The sequence below is a fragment of the Neopelma chrysocephalum genome, unplaced genomic scaffold (assembly GCF_003984885.1).
Source record: "Neopelma chrysocephalum unplaced genomic scaffold, ASM398488v2 Primary Assembly neopelma1_23, whole genome shotgun sequence".
Classification (NCBI taxonomy): Eukaryota; Metazoa; Chordata; class Aves; order Passeriformes; family Pipridae; genus Neopelma; species Neopelma chrysocephalum.
This window is the reverse complement of record NW_020897691.1, coordinates 7,183,329-7,211,284: the sequence shown is the minus strand read 5'-3', so window position 1 is coordinate 7,211,284 and position 27,956 is coordinate 7,183,329. Positions and strand designations below refer to the sequence as shown.

The window sequence follows — 27,956 nt, the reverse complement described above, 5'->3', positions numbered from 1 at the left end:
AAATTCATATGGCTACAACAAGGTACTCGTTATGCAGCCACACAGTATGCCTGGAAATAAATTCCAAACTGAACAAAGTTTAGTGCAGCTTTTATTTTCAAAAGAACCTTACAGCAAACTGTAGTCAAGCAGCAATAAAGACTTTTAATCACAGGCTTTTAGTCTGTGCTGTGCTGAAACTGAATACAATCCTATTTTATAAAAACTGTGGTCACTCAGGAACATCAGTTTCAGTCAGCTTGAGAAGCATATGTGCCCTATCCCAGTGACAAATCCAGTATCAGGCTTTACCAAAAACAAAAACATGTGATCTGACTGTTGAACTCATCAACAGGGCTGGAGATCAGAAAGGGTGGGCAGCACGCATGTTCCTCTGCATGAAATCTCCTGGTAAACTTTGCATGTAATGGGGACCTCAGCTGTTGGGGCAGAAGTCTGAGCAGCAATGTTGCAAGAAACTCCCGGCATCCAAGTCAGACTTCTTCAGATGTTCATTGCCAGATTGATAAACTAGTATCAGAAGAAAGATCAATTATACAATAAATGATTTCAGGCCCTTCTCCCTTCCCATCTCTTTCACCAAATTAGAGACATTTAAAAGCAGTGCCCTTCTCTGAATTGACCCCATGCAGGCAAAAAGAGACACCTCAGCCAGCATTTACTTCTGTGTTTGGAAGGAAGAAGGCAGAGCTCTCCAACTACTAGATGCTGGTAACAGCAGTGATTTTGTTTGCATTCCAGCAATCCACACAGGCTCCCACATTTCTTTTGCCTGGAAATTTATTGTGCCTCACCCCAGGAAGCTTTGAGTTAGTAAAATGAGAGATGGGTCATATGCAACAGGGAGACAAAGAGAGCACAAGGAAATAAGAAACCTGTGCTGAGCAGTATAAGAAGCAGATGATAGAAATGCACAGGACAGGCTGATATGAAGTCCTAGGGGATTCAGGGAGAGTGAAAGACCCCCCTTCCCCATCTGCTCCTTCCCCTTTCCCCCACTGAAATCTGGCAGCTAAGGAAGTAAAAAATGCAGAGAATCTAGAAAGGGACATGGGAAGCTGTCAGTAAGCCACAGGGTAAGGAAGGAAGGAAATAGCATGAAGGAGATGTAATCAGTGTGTAGGCTGTAAAATTCCAGCCCTGCTGAAACCTATGGCTGATACCCTCTGCACTCCCACAGACATAGATGTCACCTGAAGTGTCATGCAGAAATACTCCAGTTCTTACAAGAGGACAAAGCTCTAGAGAAACCCCATCATTTTGTCAGTGTTTATGAATCTGTGCTCATACCTCGCCTATATTCAGGTTAATGAACTCCATGTTTTTCACACTCAGTGCCTGGAATACTCCTGAAATGAAAAACAGGACACCAGTGCTATAAATAAACCTCATTCATATTCATACACGAGCTCTCCATCCCACAATGACGAGTGGCCATGCCAAGGAGAGGAAAGGCCTGGCGCAAAGGCGGCTTGCTTAGGATTGCTTGGTGCTGGTAGATGCTCTGAAAAAGCAAGTCCTTGCAAGAGGAAATGTCTTGCTTACTTAAGGCCTTTGTGCAAGTCTCACCTCAGGACTTTTCTGGAAGAGGTGTCCTAATTGTGCTGAACAGATTTAGATGATTCTCCAAAATGAAGCCAAGCAATTTGCATTTCTTTATATATCTTATTTAACTTTTATGTCTCAGTATCTTAATACTTTCATTGCTACAGATTGAACCAGAATGTAAAGAGAAGAACAAAACAAAAAAGAATCAGTTAAGAAAGTTGACTTTGCTTCTCATAGAGTGAGTTGTGTTTTATTTGAATTTGGAGCTGCAATAATGATCACTTCAGCATATATCCAGTCATTTTACCTATCTCTACTACTGCTGCTCCGGAACGAGAGTGACCCTGTGCACAAATGAACTGAGACCTAGGGTGCCTTGATGTACAGGGAAACATATCTGCAGCCAAAAGTGGACAAGTTACCTAAAAGGTACAGGAGATACCTGCCCAAATGCATACCAATTGTCTCTTTACATGAGGCACAAGAAATACTTGAACCTTGAACTTCTGTGATCCCAAATTAATCTCCCGAGTGAGCCACAAGAAGGGCTATAACATAAGACTTTACCAGCATTCTTCACATGCCTTCTACATTACTGCAGAGTTTGTGAAGCAAGCTCTATTCACATGGGGCAATTTTTCATGAGCAGCAGAACATTTTACTTTACAGGAGAAAAGCCATCCTAAAAGCAAATGCTAAACAGAGCTCCTTTCTGTTAGTCATGTACACACTTCATCCTGGATATTTTGCAACATGCTCAACAGCAGCCGAAAGTGGAACTTTTTCTCTTTCAAAGGGGAAGAAATTCCAGAGGAAGAAGATACTCACGACTTGCATTCTCTAGGCGAATTAAGCAGTTCAGAAAATCATCAAATTCAATCTGGAACTGTTCATCTGAGTATCGGAGGACAATGAGTTGCAGCAGGTAGTTGTTGAGTTGGTATCCTTTCCAAAGACAGATGCACAGAGAAAAAGTGAGCAATCTTGTAGGCCGGGGGGAATCAAGAGATCTCTGTTAACTAATCTTGAAAACTAGTTAGTGGGAGGATACTCTGTGGCACACATCCATCCAGAAAACAATCTGACCACAAGGGTCTTTAAGCTTGCAATGAGTAATAAACTCTGAACAAGAAATTTTGCAGTCAGTGCAGTTTCTAGTCCATTCATGTTGTGATGTATGAGACCATTCTGCCTTCTTGAAATTTGGAGGGATTTCTGCAAAACTATGTGCTTTAATAAAAATAACTTGGGATAAAATACTAATTCAGTGAGTGCTCTTCATAACAAGCATCTTACTCACTATTCCTTCAACTCTTGAGTGTAGATGGACTGTGAAGTGGTTTGTTTCAGAGTATAACCCTGCACATGTTGAGTTTAACAGAGCTCAAGATTTCCCTGACTGACTGCCCTGTAGGACTGGGGATACCTGGGCTAAGATTAGTCTGCTCAATGTGCCCAGGTCCTCTCTGGAGTCTAAACCTCCCCTGTGTTCAGGAGCACTTGGCCTTGTAATTGAATTCTGTTCCCTTTACCCACAGCTGATCTGCCAGATAAAATGCAGTGCTTGTCTCACCTGCAGCTTTAAGAGCACCACGAAGCTCGTAAGAGGACATGGAGCCAGATTTATCGAAGTCAAATTGAAGAAAGATACTCTGTTATGAAAGGAGCACACCGGAAGCTCAGTATTGGAATATGAAAGGGAGCACAGATATGGCACGGAAAGGCAAGGTGTTTCTCTCTAACTGCATAGTATAAGCATTTAAGAAAGCCGACAAGACCTTGGCCTAGATCCAGTCTGATTTTATAATTGAGAAGCAAATCTCAGTCTCAATTCTCTTTGTCATATGAATAGGTCATTGTGACTTAAACAAATTCTGACAAATCCAAAAGTTAAGAAATTATGAGTCGCTCTTCATTAAAAATTCCATGATTTAAAAAAAGGTGATGTTATCTGGGAAGAATGTATTTTTCTTTGTCTTTTAACTCTAAACTGACAAATTCTCTTAATCTCCTTTTAAGTTTTTCTCCATAATTCTGAACACTGGAGACAAATTGTTTAACATGAAGCTAAGATTGTCACTTACTCATTTACTTCTAGGTATAAAAGATCTGAATAGCCACATTCATGGTACGACCAAGAGAACTAGTCAAACAGTTTGAATTTTTATCTAAATTTTAAACAATTTTTAAGCTGGAGTTAAATTACATCCTTTCAATGAGACAACAAATACGACTCTCCTTTGGAATATGAGTTATTTAAAGATGTGGTCTCATTCAGTCTAAAATTTTCCAGCAAATCTACTTGCAAATCTTCCTACAGGACCCAAGGATTTCTCAAGCCCCCTTGTTAAAAAACAATATGTCCTTTGTTAAAAGACATGTGGCATTAGTACCCAGAAAAAGTGTTTGCCTTCTCTGATGGGCTAGACAAGAAACAAAGAACTGCATATTTTGAATGCTTTGGTGAAGCATTCAGAAAAACCTATTAATGGCCATAAGGAAGTAATTATGATGTCTGTATTTGAATATTCAGTCTGTGGCCTGATTCTGCAGGCCTACTTATTCTTACTGCCATATACAGTGAAAATGTGTTTAAAATTAGAATCAATACTTTCCCAGACTTTGGTACAGTTGACTCCTGAGAGATCAGTAATGAAAATGCAGTGACTTAGGAAATCACTGTTTCTACTAGTCATGAATCATCACTTTCTTCTTCTGTACAACAGCAGTAATGGAAACTCCTTAAGTTTCATTTTGATTGGCTTGCTTATTAGTGTCCATTGCATTCTTTATCCCAAACATAGTTGATTTGCTTACAAAAATCTCTGTTATTTCCAGAAAACCATTATGATTTAGCGTCAGGGAAAGCTAAGAATGTCTTTGACTATCCAAAACAAGCCCCCATGCTTTTAAAACATTTGTTTTGTGTTAAAATTCATGGCTTGTAAACACTCTTGTCTCCATTTTTGTCTGCACATACATAATAAACTATGAAGGAAGTAACTCATGAAATGAAGAAGCAAATACAATGAATAAGGTCACCTACTATCCATTTCTTCATTTTTTCCCAGAAAACTTTGAACTCACTGAATTCCAGTTTCCCATTGCCACTGGTCTGGTAATCTGAACTAAGGAAAAGGACTTGTTAAATGAAGGTCCAAATTCTGTCTGAACTTATCAGCATTGTTCCTTCAAGCAGAAAATGTTAAGTTGACTGGAAAGCCTATGGTGCTGCTGAAATTGGTATTGGGATTTCTCATGAGGTACAGCTCCAGCAGTTTCAGTCATAGCTGTGGCTGTGATACTTGAGGAACTTTATGTGATATAAAAACACAGCTGAACAATTCAGACTTCATAGGAGGAAGAAAGACAGATTGTTCTAAGGCAAGAACAACTTTGGATGTAAATGGGATATAAATGATTCAGAGAATTAAATTACCTGATTAAAACAAATTGCAGCTGTACCCAAAGGGGTTAGTCAACCAATGTGCTATTCAGTATTTTTATCTAGAAACCAGACTCTGTTGCAATGGCTCAAACAAAAATTAATGGGAGTGGTGGGGTAAGGCTGGTGAGATCTAGTCCTTATGACCTGAAATAAATGTCTGTATAGCAGTTCTGAGAGGTAGTGATTAGATCCGGCCGGCCTTTCTCCTTCCTGAAGTGTGAGTGACTTATTTTACTGAGTTCTCTGATGTTCCCCAAGCACAGTTCACTTGCAGGATGGGGCACCTGCTCTGAAATGCTAAATAATGAATGGTCCCATTCCACCTCCCTTTTCCGTCTTGCTAGGACAAAGCCCTCACTCAGATGGACACTAGCTCAGCAACCATTCACAAAAGTCAAAACATGCCAAGTGGCGTCTAGCTAATGCCTGCTGTTATTTAAGCATCTACACTAGTGACGTTATTGAGGGCACCCACAGATCCCAAGAACATTCTCACTTCTGCAAAGACTCTGTCTTTTTACCCCGCCAGGCTTTTCTTCTTGGAGTCATGTAGAACTCTGTCCCTGCTCCTCACTGCAACATGGTGACTGTTGCCAAGGAATTCGGTAGCATGTGACACAGAAGAGACTGCCAGCATTGACTTGGGTTTGCATTTGTCCTTGTGCTCCAAATAGCATGTCCAGAATGGGGTGGTTGTGTCTGCGTTCCTTGTGCTTCCAAAGCAGAGGAAGAGATACCTCCCCATTTGTTCAAAACTATGCAGAAATTTGCTTGGAAGCATTGCAAATCATGGAAACTATTTAGTTATATCCTAAATAGTAAACCTAGGACTCCTGCCATGCTCCTGGGTCAAGTGCAGACCCTGGCTCTGTGCCAATACCATGTAAGGATGAGATGTGAACATGGACCAGCTCCCTACTGAGGTTTGGTTTTAAGGGAGGAAATTTAGGACTGGTCCCTGTGGCAGTAAATCTGCAGTATATGAGAAACTGTTGTTTAAACATGTTTCAAAATGGCTTTTTGTAGTCTCTTTGCTAACTCATGCTTCTTCTTCCCAAGACCCCCCACGGCAAGTGTTATCTCTGTCTTAGGAATGTCCTGAGAAGATATCAAGAAGTCTTCTCATTGGACTTTTTTAACCCCTTCCTATTGGTTGTTAACCCCTTCCTGCGACTGGTATTCTTGTAAGCCCCTTGAGACTTGTAATTGGTTACTCTGTGGATCCTCCTAGGACCTATATATGTAACCACACCAACAATAAACTCTCTCTTGCCTCCTCTCCACGTTCTGTGTGCTGTCTCTGTGGCTGCCATGGGACCGCGTGGTGGGGGGAGGGGGGAGCACCTCTCCCCTCCAGCGTCTGGGGCTGAAGAAACCCCTGGTGCTGGAGTTCCCCCTCCCTATCCACATTCAACCGTCGGAAATGGCACCCCAGATGAGAGAGCCAGAGGTCCCCCCTTTCTCACTGCATGTGCAGGGTGACTGGTCTGCACTGAATTTTAATATTACAGACACAGCTTTAACAGGATAAAGTTTTGTCTGTTTTGATTTTCTATTAGAAATGTTTGAGAGGATGTTACCTCTGTCACGGACTGGAGCAACAAAATCAAAAGATAAGAACATCTCAGCTGAACAAGCAAGACCTAAACCAAATGTTAGATACTTGCTTTGTTAGGACTCTATCTGTTTTGTCTCACATGTAACAAAATTGTTTATTGGGAAAGCGTACTGCAAAAATAGCTCTACCTGAGGAGAAGCCATATTAAGCAAACTCAACAGGCACCAGAACATTGCAAAGGACAAATCTGGTGGGGAAGTACCAAGGCTGTGATTCATCTCATCTAATGTCTGAGCAGTCCTTTAGCATCCCTCAGTTAGGTACACCCAGAACAATTAATTACACCATCCTTTTCACTATCTACAAAGGAAGTCTAGAAAGCTAGCTTAGATGTAGACACCTACACCACAAATGCCTAAATTTGGACAGATAACTCTCGCCCACATGTCTGTTTCCTGGAGTCCTAGAATCTAACTGAAAGACCAGATTTTCCAGTTTTTAGACTCGTCGTCAAAAAAGCCACAGCTTTGATATCAGCAATTTCAAACACTCTGCTGAACCTTAATTTCTGACCCATAACTTACATGCACAACCCTGTCTGGTAATTTAATTCTACAGACAACAGACTTTTCTTGAATTATGTCTTCTAGGCATTTTTCAGATAAACCACAGCTTGAAAAAGTGCACTGTTCTATACAGAAGTAACTTGAGATCTACTTCTAAAGGTGCTCAGCATTAAAGCATTTGCATCTAAGTCTGCAGCAGAAAACAGTCTGTCTTGAAACTGCTAACCGCAAATTTCTAAAATAAAAATCAAGATATAACTTTCACATATTTTTTTCTTTGGGTAATGTTCTGCCATGACATTACCAAATTCATCTCTGATACCCATGACAGGTAATGCTATGGACAACTATATTCAGTATTCATTTAGCCTCACAAGCACTTATTTAAAAGGATACATCCATAAGAGAAATGATATTTCGGCATGAAATGAGACTTAAGTTCTTGAATTTGATGTTCTTTGCTGAAAAAGAAGAATAATAGGAAAAGAAGTCATTGGGCAAAGATGTCTTTTATGAACTGAAAGTAGAAAACAGGATTCATAAGCAGAGATAGCTAGCTATTAGTCCTCATTGTGGGAGGACCTGTGCACTGCAAGATGAAGGCAGCTCTCACTACAGAGAAGTCATAGCCCAGACAGAAGATGTGTTTACTGAAGACACAACAGGAAATATCGTCCTGTCCAAATCAGGAGTTAAGGTTTAGAGAGTAATAGATTCCCATTCTACAAAGGGCCTGTAGCAGGGTCATGAACTACGTCAAGGTCTTAAAAGTTGCAGCCCAGTCAGTGCCTGTCTCTTCCCAGCAGAGCAGTAATGCAACAGAGAGCCGGCCTCACTGAGCTGACATGGATCTTGCTGGAGGCAGGGCAAGCTCGTAGTTAGATCATGGACCAGATGTTAGATCAGGCAGGGGTTGTAGCACGGCCTTTATTTTTCTATTTGTAAATTAATTTAATGACAGATTTTATAAAGTTCTGTACAGCTCCTAACTTAGAAGTTATCAGCACTTACTTTTCTTTAGTACAGCATTCAGAACATACTCAAGTTCTTCTGCAGATATCTCCATGTCCTAACGTAAAAAAAAAAAAATTAAGAATAAAGTGAAGCATCTGTTACTTGAATGTTTCTGTAATCAAACATACCAAAAACCTCAGAAAACACAAACATCACCCATCTGTACTTCATCGTAACTCAGGAAAAGAAAACCATACAAACCCCAGAAAAGCCTAAAAACTGAAGAACTGGCAAAATACAGGGAGTACTGCTGTGCATAAGTCTGTCTGCAGGAGATCTCAAGTGGGAACTGCTGATTCAAAGAAAAATCAACTGCAGTGGAACATTAAAACAAGTAGGCTCCCTCAGACTTTTAGTTCTAGATTTGGTCATCCTGCTTGCTAACCAGGGACTGCACCCTTCTCCACCTAGACATAAGGCATGATGACATCTGCTGCCCAAACAACACACTACAACTAAACATACTACTCCCAAAAAATGTCAGTTTTGTTTCACCTGGCACTATGTGGGAGCAGAAGTTTCCCCTCTTTCTACATCTTGTTCTGACCCACAAGGGTTGTGCGCTCACCTTTCCTGAAATCTGCTCAAACAGTGCCCGGAACTGCTTTTCTTCTTCAGTTTCTTCCGGGCTTGCTGTTGGGTGCAGAGGCTGAAACACAAACCACATAAGTTATTATCAGAATTGTAAAACGTGACATTTCTCCTGCACATAGCCCCTCTGTGCACTGGACCAGAGTACATATTAAAATAAGGGTACATATGCTCCTGAATGCCTCTATATCTTAGGCCTCCCAATCATCTAGCTGCCCAAGAGGAGTCTCACCCCCTCGTTTCCTTCACTTGGGCGAGTGTGTAGTGTGCCATTGCCTTGGCCATATCAAAAACAAGAGCACCTATCCCGGAAAACACCTCTCCTCTCATCCCACTCCTGCACCATTCTGTTTCCCTGGTCCTCCAACAACCATAGCTCTACTGAGCTCTCTCCAGTGGCATCATCCTGGGACCTCTCACCCTTCTTGAGAGCACCAGCCAGAAGAGGATACACTTCAGCATATTAACCCAGCACCATCCTGAGCCTAGAAACACTTTCAGCTGGCTGCCAGCTGAGTGCCTCAGCGCAGTTGCGAGAGCGTAGAGTCCAAGCTTCAGTCCACACCAATGAACGCAGATGTGGAAGAGTGTACAGCCACTGCTAGGGTTGGGGTGACCATGTGGACAGAGAGAGGAAAAAGAAGGCAACAGCACAGCACAGGAGGCAAAGAATCGAGCTTTGTTTTCTCTACCCATAGAAGATGCAACATAGGTGCTATTTAGTGCACTCTAGAATGCCCTGGTGACACTGCTTGGATGCTCACACATTTTATGATTGTATGTATGTTCCCCACTTCCTTATGCTCAAGTTAGGATGCAGTCCCTTAATGACACTGGGGCAGGTGAACAGATTTATTTTGCCACTGAACACGGCCCTGAGATCCCAGAAATGAAGATGCACTTGTTTAGCTGGTCCCTGGAGGAGAGTTTTACTAAAGAGGGACAAATGAGATCTTGGCTTAGCTTGTTTCCACGGAAAGGCACACCACAATTAATGGTTTATTTGCAGGGATACTCTTAAACAGGAGCTGACTCAGACTCAGATGCAATTAGTGCTCAGCAGGCAGACCAAGCCATTCAAAACCAAAAAGAATTTATTCATTTCAGTAGGCATGTTCATGTGTAAGCATTCCCTCTCAAGCCCTGAAGATATTGAGAAGTAAAATAAAGTTATTTGTATACAAAAGGAATGTAGTTCCAGTGCTAATGGGTGTGCTTTCACTGCACACATGGTGGCTGACACCCACCTCTAATGCTGGCTGACACCAACTGCCTTGAAGTGGCTAACGATTATGATTTTGATTGTTACAGCTCTTTTACCATATTCAGCAGAGCTGAATACTTCAGTGACATACACAAAGCTGGCAATTGTGTAACATTCCTGTGAAATGAACGTGTTTTAGCCAAAGACAGTAAAAGCAATGTATGCCAGCCTCTGCTGAGCTATTCTCTTGCTATTTTCAGTCTGTAGACTTACCTCAGGGAGATCAATGGCAACATTTTCATCTAGATCCCTGGAGAAAACAAAACCTTATTTGGTATATGAATACGTTCAACATCTGCTTGGGGTGAAAGCTTGCTTATTACATTTTCCAGAGGTAAATGATAAAATGGCTTCTTTTACTGAACAGGTTCAGTTTAAATAAAATTCATCAGACAATCAGACTTTTGCACTGTTTAAATTTTAGTATAAACCCCTGAAACAGACTTTAAGCACGACTCCGAGAGAGCACAGTTGTGCATGTTGTCTTCTAAAGAATTAATAACATTCCTTATTCATTGTGAACACACTTTTTCCTCAACACCCTTTTTTAATATAAAATTGTCCTTCGGACAAACTCTGGGAGGAAACAAAGAGGAAGCAAACACTGCTGCATACACAGATTCCCAAACAGTATCAGGCAGCTATCAAGCTTACAGCAGATTCACCATGGCACACCCTATTTCCCTACCTTCTAAACTCCTTTCAAAAAAAAGTCAGGTTTAGGAAAAATGGGCAAATGCAGAAAACCCCCAAACCATCAGGACCTGCCATGCCAGGTCTCTGCTGTAGGGCTGGGTGCCCAGCAGCCAGACTCTCCCCAGCAGCCACCAATCCCATGTGTAGGGGAGCACTGGAGGGCCCAGGGCTTGTTGCTGACTTACTCAGTGATGGCCTTCTTTTCAGAGAAAATCCTCAGGCAGAAATCTGCCTCCTGGTGCGGCTCAAACGTGGTCGGAATAAGAATGTAATCACCTGGTGGCAGCTTGAATCGGTTGGATACTTCCCTTAAATTAATGTAGGTTTTGCTCCTGGCCTTGGAGGGGTGGTACCTGAAGAAGTCTTTGCCCAAGTGTCCATCTCTGCCGGGGCTCTAGGAGGAGACAACAGGCAATGCTGCACTGGCCAGGGTGTGCTGGAGGCTATACTTGCCCCTTTCCTAATCACAAAGCCAAACTCTGCCTGACACTCACCCCCCACTGTGATCCTGACTCTCATCCCCTCACCCAGGTGCTCACAGCAATGTAGCTCCCACCTTACGGCAAGGATCTATTAACAGTGTGCTTTCCCACACAGAAGACAGTCTCAGATGACTTTGGGACATTGTCTTTCTACTTATACATTCCCTGTCATTAAATGTCACCATCCCAGACAGGGTGTCACAGAGCAGTAACAATAAACTTGTCAATCTCAATCTCATTTAGTGACAGGCATGCTTGTGTGTGATGTGCCCCAAGAGGCTCAGAAGAAGCAATATCCCCTCTCTGTGAGCCAGGCAGGGAATAATAGAATCATGGGCCTGAGGAGTCTATCCTGGGAACCCATGGCCCCATATGGACTCCTAAATCCTCCTCTGAGAGGACTCCATCCTCCATGGGGCTTGACATCACTGAGAAAATTATTTTAAGAGCAAGGGCCCTAAAAATACATGATGACTGGAAGGGATAAAAACCCAGAGAAAGATTCGAATACCAATAATGTGGCTACTCCACTGTAAAAGCAATAGAGCACCTCATATATAGAGTAGCCAATGGTTAGCATTTCAGCGCCAAGCTTCTTGAGTTTGCGGCGGTCCTTTTGCATCAGGGCTGCTATGAATGTGCAGTCATCTTGTCCATCGTCTTTCTCTGTCAAATGTAGCTTGATTTGTGGATTTGTCCAGAAAGTCTCTGCCAACGTAAAGAACATCAGAGAGTTTTTTGCCTCAAGAATAATAAACCACCATGACCAAAAAAAAAAAAAAAAGACCAAAAAAAGGATGAAAAATGACAATTAAGCTGAGGTTTCACTCAAACTTAGTTTTTCCACTAGCTTCTTTCCACTAAGCTTTGCAGAAAATAAGCCAAATTCCAAAGTCCTTCATGGAACTAGGTGTAGAAAAGATTTTACGCCCAGTGCTTTATTAAGTTACTATGGTTTAAACAACATTGTCAGATGGGATTTTGTTAAAAGTATATAGCTACAATGATTCCATAGTGCTGCTGCCAGTCTGCAGCAACACAGTTCAGATCCACGACACTGCTTCAGAGCCACATAAACATGTTGGCTGAGCTAGATTTTTTGTCTCATTTTACACTTACTGCTGCAGTTGAACTGACTTATTTGGACCTAGTCCTGCTCCTGCAAATGTCAATGAGAGGTAAATCAGATCCAACGAACTTGAGAGCAAAGAAAGCAATTCTTGTACTGCAAAGTCTCAAGTGAGACCACATGAACATTTATGCCTCTGCTCATTGCTGGTTTGCTCATTCAAATCAGCCAGTCATAAAGCCCACGGTTTGAGTTTCCTCATTCTTGGTTTGTTCATCCAAATCATCCAATCACAGGAGGTGGAATCTTTATCTTTAAAGTACAGTGCTGTTAAAGGCCATGGTTTGAGTTTCCTCATTTGTCTCTTTGGCTGGTTACTGCTGGTTAAGATTCAGCTGAACTGCCCTGCATTCACAGTTCTGGTGATGGTGTAACTGGAGAGGTAGCTGAGGGTGGGTAAAGACTTCGGTGCCTGCCTCTCATTTTCAAAGTAGTATCTACCTACCTAGAAAATTTCTACATCCTCCTGCAGTGGATCCTCGGACCCAGCTCCCCTGGTGGATGGTCACTTCCCACTTGTGGGCAGTGTTGTCTTCCAGGGCATCTGGAGTCAGGTTGCAGATCTCAACTTTATCAAAATGCACTTTGAAGTCTTCAAATTTCATCCTGAGCGAAAGACATGGAAAGGAACAGGCAGTCATTCATTTCAGTGAAGGATGCCAGTGGAAGTATTTACTCCCCAGAGTTCTAGGGCCAGATCACCAGCTTGTGTAGAGTAGTTGTGGTGACCACGGATATACGCCAGCGTACAGCAGGAGATAAACTAGCTTTCACTCACTGTGGTGTAAAGCACAAGCACCCTTTCTGTCTGCATCTCTTACACCTTTCTTTTTACACTATAACTCTGTCGATTTTATTCAGTTACAATTGAGTACAAGATGAAATGGATGTGACACTGGCACAAGTTATTCCACCAACACCATCCTGGCCTCAATGGCTGCACTTATATAGTTGAATACCAAACCAAAGGATATCAAGCATGTGCAGAAACTAAGTCTTCAAACAAGTCATCTCTGTGTTCAATGTCAGCCACAATGATAGCACTACAAGGGTCACATGGTGATGGATTAGTCAAGTCATGGTATGATTACCAGTCTGCACTGCAATTAAAGTAACGTTTGGGTCTCTGCTAAGGTTCCTAGGTTCAAACTGTTCACCCTCCCCTCCTCTATGGGTGCCTAGGACCTTGTCCTAGCAAAAACATACACCAAATGTGACAGATAAAGTGTGTTTGGACTTGAGAAATAGCTCCAACCTGCCCTTGAAGGTGGCATAGACACTGCTGTCTGCTACTGTGTCATGTAGATTACACTACATATATTTTATACCCGATGTGGAGACATATACATGGCCATGGGAAGGAGGAAACAAATGTCACAATATGGGTAGTTTTGAGCTGGTAGGCTGGGCTGGTTGAAACTAGCCTGCTCAGCATGCCGAGAAGCAGATAAGCCATGTGATTTTATCTAGTAAGTAGAAGGGCAAAAAGATACCAACAGTCCTGCCGGCCAATGAGACTGGTTCAGGACTCAGCAAACAGCCAAGAGAAGGGACAGCCAGAGCCAGGCATCACTGGACATGGTGTACAGCCCTGGGCAAAAGGAACAGAGCAGTGAAGCTGTCTGAGAGACAGCAGATTGCATGATTTGCACTATAAGGACAGGAGGACCATAAGCTATAAGACTGAGGGCAGCCTTGGTAGGCTGAACTTCCCTTTGTAAATGAGTGGAGGTATTAGGCCTTCCTGAGGGCAATTTGGCATCCAGATGTGTTCTCTGCTCTGAATCGCTATCAATAAGAACCCCTGTATCTCCATGGACTATAGAAATAACATACAGAAATCAATCTCCCCATTAACAAACTTCTATAACTATCCTTTTTGTCCTGTGGCTGGTGCCTAACAACAAAATGGAGTATCAAGAGAGCAGAAGCCCCCTAAGAGCAGAGTTTATATGCAGCAGTGGCAGATACGACCCAGCTAGCCCCCAGTGTGGCTCATCAAACATGGCTAGTTCCATTTTATTTCCTCACAAGAAACAGATGTCTGTGGTGGTATTAATTTACACTTCCTATGGGCCATTTTACAACTTTGTTTTGGTGTGGCAAGAAACAGCATGGTTTGCTATCCTGAGCTCTGTCCTCTTTCTTGTCAGTGATTCCCATGTATTGCTGGCCTTAGGCACAGCTAATTCTCACTCTGATGCTCAGTACACTAAAGCAGAAGCAGCACAGCAAAATCTGTCTCTAAGTGGCTCCATTTCCTGGCTACACTATGCAATTCTGGGCTCTTTGGAAATGTACTGCAAAGCAGATGAAGGAGTTGCACTCTATAGATTAGATTTGATGTCTAAGAGGTAAAACACTTGTTCTGACTTCTCTAGAGCTGTTCTGGGTTTGTACTTATGAAAGGAAGAGAAGACTCCGACTCTCTGATTTCAGGAGGGAAGGGACTAGGGTGAGTGAGAAGCTGATTTCTTAGCCAACAGCAAGATACCTCTTCTCATCTGTTTGAAGCACCTGGACAAGACTGATCTGAACTGTCAATATGTAGCCAAAATATCTTTGAGTTAGTTAATAAGCTCAGAAGGCCCTAAGCATGTTAGCATGAAGATTTTCTTCAGTTCTCAAAAATCCAAACTAAAAAAGGGACAAAAGGTCTCATCAGACCACGTTTCCTGCCTTAACTGACTTATTCCATGCAAGGTGTCATATTATCTGAGTGTTTTCAGTCAATGCAACAAGGCAGCACAGCTGTAGAGGAATACATGTTCATCTCTTTCCTCATTTGATAATTTTAATGTCTTTAGGAATACGACACATTACTGCTTATGCAAAGTCTTTATGGGAAGCCTGATGCGGAAACCATCAAGGTGTGGCTTAGAGAGGGCAAAGAGGCAAACACTCCTTAGAGAAATACACAGAAGTCAAAAAGCATTAAGAAAAATAAGTCTGATGGATGGGGTGGAGAGTTTAACTGGTATTGCACTTGCCTGACTGGTTTTGGAAGCATTTTTATCTTTTGCATATGATTTTTGTCCACTTAATCCCTTCAGTGGAAATTTCAGTCCCAATGGCTTTTGTTTCTGATCTGAACGGCTGAGGTGCAGGATGATGAAAGCCAGCACTTGTCTGGGTAGCTCAAACTCATAAATTTTTATTTGCCTTCTGAGGATTTACTTAAGTTTCAGCTTAGCTCCATTGAATAGATGACTTTTTCACGAATTTCATTGTCCATTTGATGCCTACTTGCACACTGTTATCTCCATAACGGAGTCAGGCTTTAAATTATGCCCTGTATTGAGAGACTTGCAGGAGTTACTTGGGTTCCATGTAAAGTCTTTGTCTCCTTTTCATTCACCCCACAAGCTCCAGCTGTAGCCAGGTCAAAAGCAGACGAAAAAAACCCAAAACCCAAACAAACACAAAAGCTTTTTGGAGAGACTGGAAATGCCCTATTGCATTTGCAATGTCAATAACAAAATAACTCAAAATATCCTATATAAAAATACAGTAATGGAGCAGCCACCGTACCTACTCCCCCCTCCAGAGCTATCAAAGCTTGGGATAGTGCTTAAGTGCTACAGTATAGGACTTAATGTGCTACCTTGTCTATCTCAAATAATTTTTCAGGCCTGAAGTTGAGCTTTGGTTTAACTTGCAGGAAAAATCTGGAATAGCAGCACTGCATTCCTCTCAAGATTTACTTCTGTGTAAAAGAGATGAGCATCTGGCCCTAGAAAATGTGAGAAGACACATTGTCGGTGGCGCACAGTGTGGCTGATATAGTGGGGGATCATGTGCAAGTCAGCCATCTGCTCTGTATGAGATCATGAATTTGGCATGAAGAACACACTTCTAAAGCAATTTCCACCATGTTATGGGGGGTTTTTCCCTTTCGTTTCATCTTTTCTTCAATTTTTCCATAATTTCACACATATCTTGGTGTTCTTTTACTTTCTGCAATTAGTAGTATTGCTTCTCAGGACTCCCTTCCCTTTCATTGTATGCCTGGCATCAACCCTGAAGGCATTTCATAGTTGATACAATACAATAAAATGCTCCCTTCTGTATAGCCTGACTTTGTTCACAGGAAGGATTTAAAGGGCGTTACATTCATGGGAGACACAGAGTATTTGAAATATACTAATGCCATTAACTAAACTGAGCTTAGAAGACTTTTGTTATTAAAATAGATACGGGCACACATGAAACACGCAAAAAACCAAGTGAGCATTCTACTTGCCCTCTCTTAGACAGAAACTTGGGCAGAATTTCCTCACACAGAGACTTCTTCCTTATTGCTTGTTTTGGCCACTTGCACCTTGATTTCTGACGAGAGTCACACACTTTAAAAATCTGTGGCTTACCAGAACTCTCCATCATCCCGTGCTGCCTGAGATAGGTGTCTCTGCTGTGACGGGCTGACTGAACGCCACTCTGGAGAGCTGGAAGAAAACAAACCCAAGCTTTATTACAGGTATGTGGCAATTAGTTTTCCCTGGCTCAGAATGACTGTCTGGGCATAGAAGCAGGCTGTTCTTCTTCCAAATGTATTTTATTTGTACAGCTTACACAGATGCAGATGCATTTAAGAGGCTTCCCAATCCTGCTGGCACTCATGGTCACAGAGACCCAACTAATGTAGCTGGAAGCAGCACCAGGTCAAAGATCCCAAAGCTTCTCCAGAATGGTCTTAACACGAGTTATTGCCTGCATTCAGAATTGGGACTGCTGTCAGATGTTCAGGTTGGATATAATACGGCTAATCATAAACCTCAAGATTTTGGTAAGCCACACCCAACACCCCTACAACACCAGCTGTGGTAGATTAAAACCAAACAAAAACCTGATAAAGCTTTTTTGAAAAACCAGAAGTGCTCTACTACATTTCCAATCTGACATAACAAACAGGGAGTAGCAGGCACCTTGTGTTGAGGTTTTTAATTCCAGCAACCACTGCAAAATGTTAATACAGTTTCCTGTATTGACCTGCAAGCCCCTCTGCATCTTGAGCTCCAGAAAGCCTCCCAAGTGCAGAGTCAGAGCTTTGCTTTGCAGAGACAGCCTTTTCAATAAACAGCACAAATTGCCAGATGCCTGTCCTGATCATAACCTCTATGTCTTTTTCAGATTTAAGCAGTCATTATATATGCCAATTATCCATATTTTTCTTCATGATAACAAAGAACCAGAGCTGCTGTGGACATATTTCATTTATTTCCGAGTCATGCTAAGGACAGGGCCATACAAAGTAGTCCCACAGACGACTGCATGTCTCAGGAATATTAAAGGGCCAGACAGGTTATGGCTCCTCTCCTCTACATCTGTGTGAATAAAATAAACCTCAGAAGAAGAAAATGAAACAAAAATGAAGCCATGCATATACCTAAAAATATATTGGAAAGTGTATGTTGGAGAGGAATTTAGTGCCGGTTTTTACTACTTTTTTTTTTTTAATTTTGTATTGTTTGCACTTCGTTTAACTTTGGAAATAAAACCAGACTGGTTTTCAGGCTAATCCTGGTGTGTATTTGTGTCCTTTCACAACCTTGGTGGGTACCACGTGGAGAGGGTCTCATTTAATGGTCATATGTTATTATGTATAGGTAGAAACCTTACAGGTTTCTGCTTATTCCCGATGTGTTTAGAAACCCTAAACAGTAAATGCAACTAGAGACTCATAGGCTGTTTAGAGGGGGTAATACAATATCAGTTTCAGGTTATTTGCAGCAGGACACAAAGTACAGATGTTGTGTTACGAGTACTACAGCAGCAGGCTTGTAAAAAATAAACAAAAAGATCACTCCAAATGTATAATTTTTAGAATTGATGTGAGGATAGAATACTCTTTTTTTGGCAGATTTTGGTACGAGGAGATAGAGTTTCACTTAGAAAGGCTTTCTGCCTAAAAGGTAACGTTCTCAAAGGCAGTTTCAATGCTTTCCCTTCCCCCACATTCCAAGGGAAGTTCTCAGCCCCTCTCTCTGATACGTGAGAGGAGAGAGATAATGCTTACAGAAATGCAACGGGGCTGCTGCAGCCTGGGGAGACTCGGGGGGGCCAGAGATGATAAAGCCCAGGAGTGAACACGAGGTTGGTCTTTCCTCTGAGGCCTGGTGCTGTCTGTAGCACTGTGAGATTTTTGTAAGTTTTTACTGTCTTGGCCTCCAAAATAAACCTTTCCACTGCCTTGGCATTTTGGGGGAAAGTACTTTGCATATTTTACCTTACAATTGGGAGTCTATTAAAATTAACTTATCTCATTTGTATTAATGCACAATTTGTGCTAATGCTAGGCTTTTGGGGCTAAACAACCTTGCCAGTATCCCTGTGTTGAACTGCCTTGAAAATGCTGAGGGAGACAAGTTAGAATGGTAGTAATACTGTTATGCATGTGCAAACTCTTGATTTAATTTTCAGTGGAATAGCTGGGGCTGCAGAAAACTATCTGTGGAGCAGAAGCTGGGATTTGGCCTTCGTGAGGCCAGAGTGTATGGGATAGCACACGCACTTGTCACTCCAAGGACCGTTCCACTCGACCTGTCCCCAGGGGTTCCTTATCCTTATCAGCTGCACTTGTCGGCCCCGATGGCTCACCTGAGGAAGAAGGAAATAGAGAAAATATCAAATGTCAGTATCTGGGGAGCAGGACTCCCCCAGAGTGTAGAGGCTGGGCAAGGTGGTATTAACAGCTGGGCAAAAGGTGCAGACTGACACAGGATATGTGGGAGGGAAAGGTGGATGGGAATTTGGGTAACTTCCCCAGCATAACTTCCCCTGCCATCTGAGACCGGGGAGACACTCCTTTATTTTTTCCCTAGGTCTCTCCTTGCCCCCCACACTGCTGAACGTACCTCTTCGATGCCAGTCACAGAGTAAGCATGGCCCTTTATAAGGCCAAAGGGGGTTCGGGCTTCTGACTCGGCAGCACTGCTGGTCTGAAATACGGGAAAAATATGTGAATCTCTCTCTTCAGAGTGAGATCGCAAGTGGTGCCGCCTGGTCTTTTTCAAGCAGCAGGTGGGAGGTCAGTGGCTAACAGTACTATGAGCAGGAAACTTTTCTGCTCAGTGCAGGGAGTGATGGAGGAATGGTGCCCTTTTAGGAAATGATATGGGTTTTTTTAAGCATTGTTTACTCAGAGCAAAAATTAGGCAAAAATTAGGGCTTCTCTGCCCCATGATTTTGTTTCAGTATCATTTACATTTTCAGGATCTCATCCTTAACTCCCATTCAAACATAGTTTGTGCCAGCTAAGGGATAGGAAAAAGTGCTCTCAGATTGAGATCAGGTGTTGATATGGTCTCAATTCTTGTAAAAAGACATTGATGGACAGTGATGGTGGTTAAGGGTCCCATCAGCCAGCTGAATATCACACTCTCTGTCTATCCCAATAAATATTTAACTAGTCTTTGCAAGCAGCAAAGCTTCTTTGGGAGAAAAAGTGAAACTCACATTGGAAAACACTGAAACCCAAAGTTGAGGGCATAGTCTTGAGTGAAAGAGCGAGTTTGTGGAAAAGCCGTGCTTTCAATCAGGCAGATAATAGGTTTGAGACAACAGGCTTCCCTCTGCCTGGCCGCATTTTCAATGATGAGGCTTTTGGTCAGAGGGCAAATGAAAGCCTCTCTCCTTCTACCCCAGCCTGGGCACTTCCTTTGCCTTTGTTACAAGGATCCGAAAGGGAAATGAAACATTTTGTGCTTGGTGGGAATTTGCCTTTGCTCAGAAACCATTTTCTCCAGTTGCTCATTCTGGTGGAGAAACCTGGCACACACTTGTTTCTGAACTGCCTTTCCTGCTGAGCACAGTCAGCAAGGAACAGAAACTCTTGCTGTTGAGCAGCTCAAGCATTTTTTACCAGAAAGCCAAAGACATGTAGACAGCTCCTTTTACCCCAGTCTGACGCACTGGCAGAGCACTGTAAGTAACCTATGCAGGTACTACCCACCAGCAACATTTTCTCTGTGAAAGCTGGAGGTTTTAGTCACTGGAGAGATAAAACTGAAATACTCTAAGACACAGACTCTGTTTACAAACAAACACATTGATCCCCAAAAGTCATGGGGACTTGGGGGAACTCAAGACAAGTGTTGCAGAATTCAGGGCTGAAAAATCCCCCAATTTTGTATTCTCTGGAACCAGTAAGCCTTCAAAAAGCTATGGCCAATTCTAATGCTGAATGACCAAAGAAGTGAGAAAATAAAGTTCACTCCCACCAAGTGCTAACAGTCATGTCATTATTGCCTTAAATACACTGGCCATCACCTACTGAAAAGATATTAGTTTTTTCTTTTCTTTCGAAAAACTGTACTAAGGACCACATTAACATTACATATATACCAGTTCATAGCTATTATTGGAAGAGTTAAGTGCATATGCATCTACTTTTCATTAATTTTAACAGTCTTTAAAAAGTACAGCTTTTTAACACAAAAACCCCAAAACTAAACTGAGAAATACAGATCCCATTTCTTACTTACATCAATAGAGCAGCCCACCATTGAGCCTCTTTTCAGGGCTTTTTCTAGGATTTCATAGAAATTGTCAGGAGCCGCCTTAACATCATACATTTCTCCTATACCTCCAGTGAAATCCTCCATGGCTTCTATTGTACTGCCGCCTTTCAGAGCCTCATAGCTTCCATTCAACCTGGAAAACATATGTTGACTGCGAGAATTGCTTCCAAAACCTTGAAGATATCTATGCTTGAGAGCATTCTCGCACGTCTGTAAAATTGTAGCAACGGCATTGAAGCCAAAACAAGTACCCTAGAATGTACCCAGGATACATGGGAGGAGTATTAAGATCATTCTGCTTTCCCTTTTAGATGCATTTTTAGTTCATCCATTTCTCCATATCATTAAAGCCTGGGGCTTTTCTTTCTTTAGTGTGAGTTGTCTGGTTGGCCAGGACTGAATATTACTGTGTGTCAGATGTGTCAGTGGCTTGCTACCTGACAAAGCATTTAAAAATGCAAAGTTAGCCAGAACGATCAATTGAGGTCTCAGCAGAGGCTCAAATGGCAGGATTCAGGCTTTCATTCAATGCTATTGCTGTCAGCTAGGTTGTATTTAATGATGTGCTGGAAGCTGGACCAGCTCACAAGAGATAGACATCTTTAGATCAGGGTAGCAGCAAATGTAAACCACCCCTTTCAAAATAATAATAATAATAATAATAATAACAACAATAATAAAGCTGGCTAGAAACTGTTCACTAGAATTGTGAATAGAATATGAACAAATTGTGAAGAATGTATGTACAAATAGCAAGATATGTTTGTGCAGTGCGGCTTACTTGGCATAGGCTTTCTCTAGTAAGGCACTCCAAAATTCATTGAGATCAGCTGAGTGCAGGAAAACCAACCGGTCTTTGAAGGTGGGTAATCGGTCATCAATCACAACATCCAGCCACTCGTTGTGCTGCCAAAACTGTTCAGAAAGGATGGGGTATGAATTTGCTGACAACATGTCATTTTCTGAGCATAGGATTCTGATGCCTCAGTATTTCTAACTGTAAGTTAGGCTTGATTAGAAGACATATGTAAATCATCTGTTCCAACTCTACTAGGCTAAGCTGCTCTCCAAGAAGGGTAATCTATCTTAAGAAAAGACTAAGACTAAAAGTGTAGACCTGTACTGCAGCTCCCTGTCAGGATAACATCACTCATGTAGCTACAGAAGTGTTCACCACATGATTCAAGACGCCTTTAAGACACACACATATTACAGATCCCAGTTCAACTCCTTTAAGGACTTATATCCCAAGTGAGGTTTGTGGGCCCAGGAAACATGAAATGATTTCTAAAGCCATGTGTCTCTTCACAGATCAGGAGCATGTGTGTGTGTGTGTGCGTGTGTCTGTGGGAGGTTGATGTAGTCTTTAGGTTGTTTCTTGAAATGTGAACAACAGCCTAAGCTCAGCAATCCATAGGTTTTTAATGTTTCCTCTGCAGTATCTGGCAACCCCATGGCAAAATAAACCATGACATGTAATGATGGAAATGTGTTTATGCTGTGCCAGATATTCATCCTACCTGGAAGTGAAATATTCCAGCATAATCTGGCCCAAATTTTTGATCCAGTGGCACCACTCTTGCTAGTGTTTTTTCATTCAGTGTGAGAGAAGCTATGGCTGCTAATAGCCAGCAGTCACCTGTGAATTGAGAAGGAGAAAAAAACCCCTCATTTTCTTCCCTTCAAGAAGACCAGGGGCAAGAGGAGATGTTATGGCAGTTAGCTACCACCCCCCTTGAAATCCAAAAGACAGCCCACTTGCCCCCAGAAGGGTGTCCCTGCCTGGTCAGGTTAGACTGTGCTTCAGTCTGGAGGTGCTGGTAGACAAAAGACTCCCTTGGCCTCACAGTACTCTCAAGTGGAAATCCTTCCCTGACCTTGAATCCCACTGCTCCATGACAATCCCTGACAGGGATGGAACAATCAAAAGGTAGCTGTGGGCCAGGTGAGCATGGGCAGTACCTCTAGCTTCACTGCTCCCACCGGTTCAGGAGGGACAACATGCCCTCATGTGTGATGATATTCCTCCTGCTCCTCATGGTGGGTAGACATTCCAGGGGGAATCACTCACCAAGATCCCCTTGGCAAATGTCAGTTCTTGTGGCTCCCCCAAGGATAAACTTGGGGTCTTCGACAATGTCCTGCAACAGTGAGAGAGAGACATAGAAATTACTTAGAACGTGCCAGGAAAATAGCACCATCACTCTGAGCCTGGACTTGCACCAGTGCTGACAAACCCTGCATGCCACATGAGCTATATTATCCTGTAGCAGTGTAGCCACCACAAAGAACTAGATGGGGAATCTTTGCTAATTAATTACAGCATACAGCAATTAAAAAAATCAACTATCCTCATTTTTTTATAATTAGTTGGCTGCTAATGAAAAGCTAGCAAACTTTACTCATCTGCAGGCAATTGTTAAAATATCATAGTACAAACTGGTCCAGAAGCTTGATGTTAGGCTACAACCCTGGTTAACAGGGCTTTTTGTTAGCTTGCTTTCCCACAATGGCTGGAAAAACTAAAATTGGCAATTTACTTTTAATTGAATTATTAAACCTTTTATTTACTTGCCCATAATATCTGGAACATACAGTGTTTGACAACCATGAGACAATTTCCTCCTCAATAAACCAAACAACAAAGACAGACTTCAGCCTTGTTACTTTTTAGGAGGAGCTAATGCTACCCACCCTTGTGTGCTCAGAGGTCGGAGGGATTGGTATTCACGGTGGCATTAAAGGAATTCTCAAGCATTCATTTGACTGGTTTAGTTCAACTACTAGCACCACAGCTGGATAGAAAAATTACAGTAATAAACCATTAAATGTGACAGGAATTCCTCTCTTCTCCCTTCTCCCATGAATTGTAAATTGAATTTAATTCATTGAACTGAACAGAAAATGGAAGAGGAGAGTACCTACTATATTACTAGAGGAATATGCCTGTAGTTAATCAGTCTGGCCTATACATTATTGCAGAATATGGCATGAAGCAGACCCTTCTGCCTAAGTGGCAAATAAAATAAATTAATGACAGAGGGAAAACAGAATGACACATTCAGTCATTTAATCCCTGCATTTGCCTAGATGAAACTGAGCTGCTTTTAGTTCATATCACTGTGTTTTGTCTGGCTACAGGACAGAGTATTGATAGTCTTGTTCAGCTTCCTGCACTTATTGCTGAAGCACCTGCTGCTAGCCACTGTTGGAGCCGGGGCACTCTCCAAGGTGAAACAGCATTGCTCCTGCGAAGCTCACTGTGCAGAGGCAATATTCAGGAGGAAGATGGTTTACATAGTTTTTGTTTGTCTTTGCTGGGGAGGAGGTGGTGGCCAGGTTGTGCCTTGGCCACAGGTGCCCCAGGGAGGAGGTACTACAGAATGTCATGTCATCACACTGTGGAGCAAAGGGAAAGCAAACAACAGCTCCTCCTTACCTGGCCCACCTGCTTATTAAATACACTCAGTCTTGCTGAGACTGGACACGAACAATAAAAACCATAGCTCACTGCCTTTAGACATTGATATAGCAATGCCTGAAAAAGTAGCTGGTCTTCAATAACCTACCTTGTTTTAACACCATTGCTCCCCAGAGACATAATTCTCACTGCAAGTAATGTATTTAGCTGTTATCAAGAAACTCTGCGTGTTAGCAAAGGACAAGATAAAAAATCTTTCCACTGACATAGGTCTGAACATTAGATTTATGACTCATTGCTCATTACACATCTCTGCAACAGACATATGGAAAAAATGTTTTGAACCTCATATGTCTAGAGCAAAGAAAAATAATTTTAAAAAAATCAATAAAAAGGATTTGGACCTGTGCCACATTCTCTACTACACAAAAGCAAACACACTCTACAGTTTTTGAGTGGATACTGGAAAAAAATTACTCAATTTTAAAGGGATTTTCAGACTGGATGCTTTAATAATGTATCAGGGCTTTCAATAAGCTAAAGGACAAAACCCAGAGGTGGATCTTGCATTCACACACAGCATACAGTAATTCAAAGATTCACCTGTACAAGGACATTGCCTAAAACTAGGGACATGCAGTCCTCAGAGAGATGAAACACGGTGACCCATGACTCTTCCGATGCTACATCAAAACCGTGTTTCTTTAAACTCAAAAGAAAAGAAACTGCATCGCCTTCTCCTGTCTCACATTGGTAGAGGGAGTGCATAGAGACCTAAGACAGGCTGGGGGTGAAGGTGTTTAGGTGGTTTCCTCTATTACATTTCTCTGCCTGGTTCAAAGCTGTCATACCGGTTGCCCATGGCTGTTCATATTAGGAGTATTTCTTCCTTACTTCCTCTTGTAGATCATAGACTCATTTGATATGGGTAAAACCCATTTGTCTTTCTATTTTGGGGTTGGTTTTTTTTCATTCTTCAATTTATATGTCTAACTTTCCCAGACACTGAGCTGTTGAATTCATCACAGCAGCTGAATTTAGATAGAAAGTAAGAAAGAAAAAAGGAAAGGGAAGGGAAAAGGGGAAATATAATGAGAAAAGGGTCTTCTGTTCTGCAAATTATTCTAAAATTTTGATAAGGTACAGTTTCAAAGGTTTAATTTGTAATGAAAAGGGACTGCTAAACGAAATCACTAAATATCTTTCCGAATCTTACAGCACTTGAGATTTACGTAGAAAGTCAGACATTCATCTGGTGCAGATTCCCGCAGCTTACTAGCTGCAATGGGAGATTTACAGATTAGGACTAGCTGAGGGTCTTGTTCATGCTGCATAGAAACATGCATACCTAGATCTGTGCAAGTCAAAATAATGACAAAGCCTTCTCTACTCTCATTACTAAAGATTAAACTCTAACAGACTGTAGATCAGAAGATTTACACTATTTGTCCCTGCAATTACCTGCATGTATTGTGCTATGCTCCACCTAAGCTGCTGTAAAATACTGGTGGGAGAGGCAGTAAAAACTAGTCACCATGAAAGGCAGTTTGAATGCAGATACCCTACACAGAGGCCATGCTCGTGTGCTCACCCTCTCCAGCACCACAGCTTCACCAGATGAGCTATGGCACCTAAACTGGCACAGGCTCCAGGCCTATATCCTACTTGCAAAGTAAAACGTGTTAAATTGAAATTGTGTTACAGTGCCTCTATTTTGGTGCTGGTCTTGATGGATAGTAGAAATGAAACTTAAATGCTTAAGGAGCATGAGAAGAGCATAACTAATACTCTGTCCTTACACATTCTCTCAGCCTCCCCTGAGTTTTATTTCTCACCGTGCAGCTCACAAAAGCGCAGGGTGGGAATTGCAGATGCCATTTCGGGTAACTTACTTGTCCTGGAAATCCTTCCAGTTCAGCATACAGAGATCCTGAAGACAGACCGTTCTCCACTACCCTTGGGTACCACACACATGGGCACACAAGCTCTCAACCAGTCCTGGTCACATTTTACATGAAAGTTTAACTATTGTGAAGCCCAAATGGAAAAAAAGACAAACTAGCACCCAATGGCTGGCCAAAGGAAAACCATTCTTTATGATTTACTGTTGCAGGCACTTGGATTTTAGATGCCCCACAGCACTCCAGAGTCACCACACCTAAAGTATCTCACCTTCACAGCCATCTCCTTGCTGGGAGGGGCAGCCCCACAGCCCACCTGGCTTTTGGAGCACAGATAGGCAAGGCAGGCAGCAATGCCTGTGGGGGTTGCATTTGCCATGTGGAGGGATCTCGTATTTTTTTCATAACTGAAACTTGTCCAGGAGTAATAGCTTTAATTCTGCTCTGTAGTGGCACTGTGTTAACAATCAAATGCTGAGGCATTTGAATGTCTATCACTGTGGATTAAGATAAGGCAAAATTTAAACACTTCTTTAAGCTTATTTTGTTCTTTTTCTCCCTTGGCATCAGTGTCGCCAAAGGAAAGTTTTCTACTAAGGAAAAACCTTTCAGATTATGAAAAAAGAGAGAATAAACATCAGTCATTAGCAAAAAAATGAAATGTTGCCACAGATTTTCTGTGGTTATTAGTTACAGAGTGAAGTGGGAAGAAGGAACCTGGAGTGATGCTGGGTTTGTGATCTGAGAGCATGGGACTAGTGAAGCTTCAGGCTCTCACTGTGTTATTAATGACTGTTATGCAAGATGCATTAAGAGATACTCATTGAGTCCTTGGCTACTGCTGAATGGCTCAGTAACCATGGCATGTATTCATAATCTCTCAGTGTTTCTTGATGGAAGTGAGTAAGTAACTGTAAGACTCATACTCTAAAAATTAAAAGGTTTGAATTTTTTTAAGTTTAACCTTAATTATTAATTTCCTACATTAACAACACTCAATTTTACAAAGTTAGAACATCATCACAACGTATTTTACCCTTAATTCCTTGCATGTCCTCTTACTGTCATCTTTTGTTTGGCAATAATGTAGGAGAGAAGGCTGACTATGAGTTGTTTATGCATGCACATAAATACACATGCATAAGTGTGTCTATGCAAAGAGCTACACCTGAAAAAGGGGGTAAAGCTTTCCAGCTTTCTCATCCTGCAGCTTGAGCTCTTTGTGAGTGATATCCCAGTGCTGTGCCACTGCCCCTGGGTTCCCCTCCAACACTTCGCATCTCCCTAAACCTTCCACACATTTGGTGCAATCCTGACTGGTGCAATCCAGCGGTGCCTGACTCCTGGCAGGGTGTGAGGAGAGAACACAACGGCACACTCACCCCAGGCCTCTTCCAGATGAAGGGAATTGGTGGGTTTTCACTGAAGAAGAGCGACGAGTTGCAGGCGGGGAAGTCGGAGTCCTCGAAGAGGACCCCCCTGCGCAGGCACTCCTGCTTCAGCTCCTCGTAGCCCTTCCCCGAGCTGTGGGTGGCACGCGCAGCCCCGGGCAGCGCAGACGGCCTCGGCTTCGAGCTCTGGTACAGGTAGGGCATGTTTCCCTCCTACCTGCCAGAGAGAGCCCGGGGAGCCAAGGCTTAGCTGGGGGTGGAGACAGAATGAGGAGGCGAGCAAGAGGAGAAAGAGAGGGGAGCAAAAATACCTCAAGTGCCTCGTGAAGCGAAAGCGGGAGGAAAGGACTGTGGGGTGGGGGAGCCGGAAATATTCCCCAGTCCCTCCTCTGTTGCACCTCCTTGAACTGCTGCTGTATGAGACTGAC

At 42.4% G+C, this 27,956-nt stretch overlaps 1 protein-coding gene across 1 annotated transcript; it reads right to left on the bottom strand.

The window, feature by feature from the left end:
* Window positions 1-167: 167 nt before the first annotated feature.
* CAPN9 (calpain 9) lies at window positions 168-27,956 on the bottom strand. Its single transcript, XM_027682934.1, has 21 exons — window positions 27,840-27,956; window positions 27,520-27,745; window positions 22,887-22,956; window positions 22,336-22,454; window positions 21,597-21,730; window positions 20,780-20,948; window positions 19,151-19,234; window positions 18,808-18,893; window positions 16,664-16,741; window positions 12,742-12,902; window positions 11,718-11,875; window positions 10,871-11,079; window positions 10,203-10,239; window positions 8,703-8,783; window positions 8,132-8,189; window positions 7,517-7,581; window positions 4,595-4,663; window positions 3,122-3,200; window positions 2,377-2,493; window positions 1,291-1,349; window positions 168-510 (listed from the first exon to the last, which is right to left on the bottom strand). The coding sequence occupies exons 2-21, from the start codon at window positions 27,730-27,732 to the stop codon at window positions 484-486; spliced, it is 2,073 nt and encodes a 690-aa protein (XP_027538735.1). The 5' UTR covers window positions 27,733-27,745; window positions 27,840-27,956; the 3' UTR covers window positions 168-483.

Bases quoted from the DNA above. Each gene is read 5' to 3' on its own strand.
- CAPN9 (XM_027682934.1), bottom strand. From the start codon at position 27,732: ATGCCCTACCTGTACCAGAGCTCGAAGCCGAGGCCGTCTGCGCTGCCC. The intron at 21,731-22,335 runs GTAGGATGAATA...CTTTCTGAACAG, and splicing joins CTGGAATATTTCACTTCCAG to TTTTGGCAGCACAACGAGTG. The intron at 10,240-10,870 runs GTAAGTCAGCAA...TGTTTTCTCCAG, and splicing joins GAAAAGAAGGCCATCACTGA to GGATCTAGATGAAAATGTTG.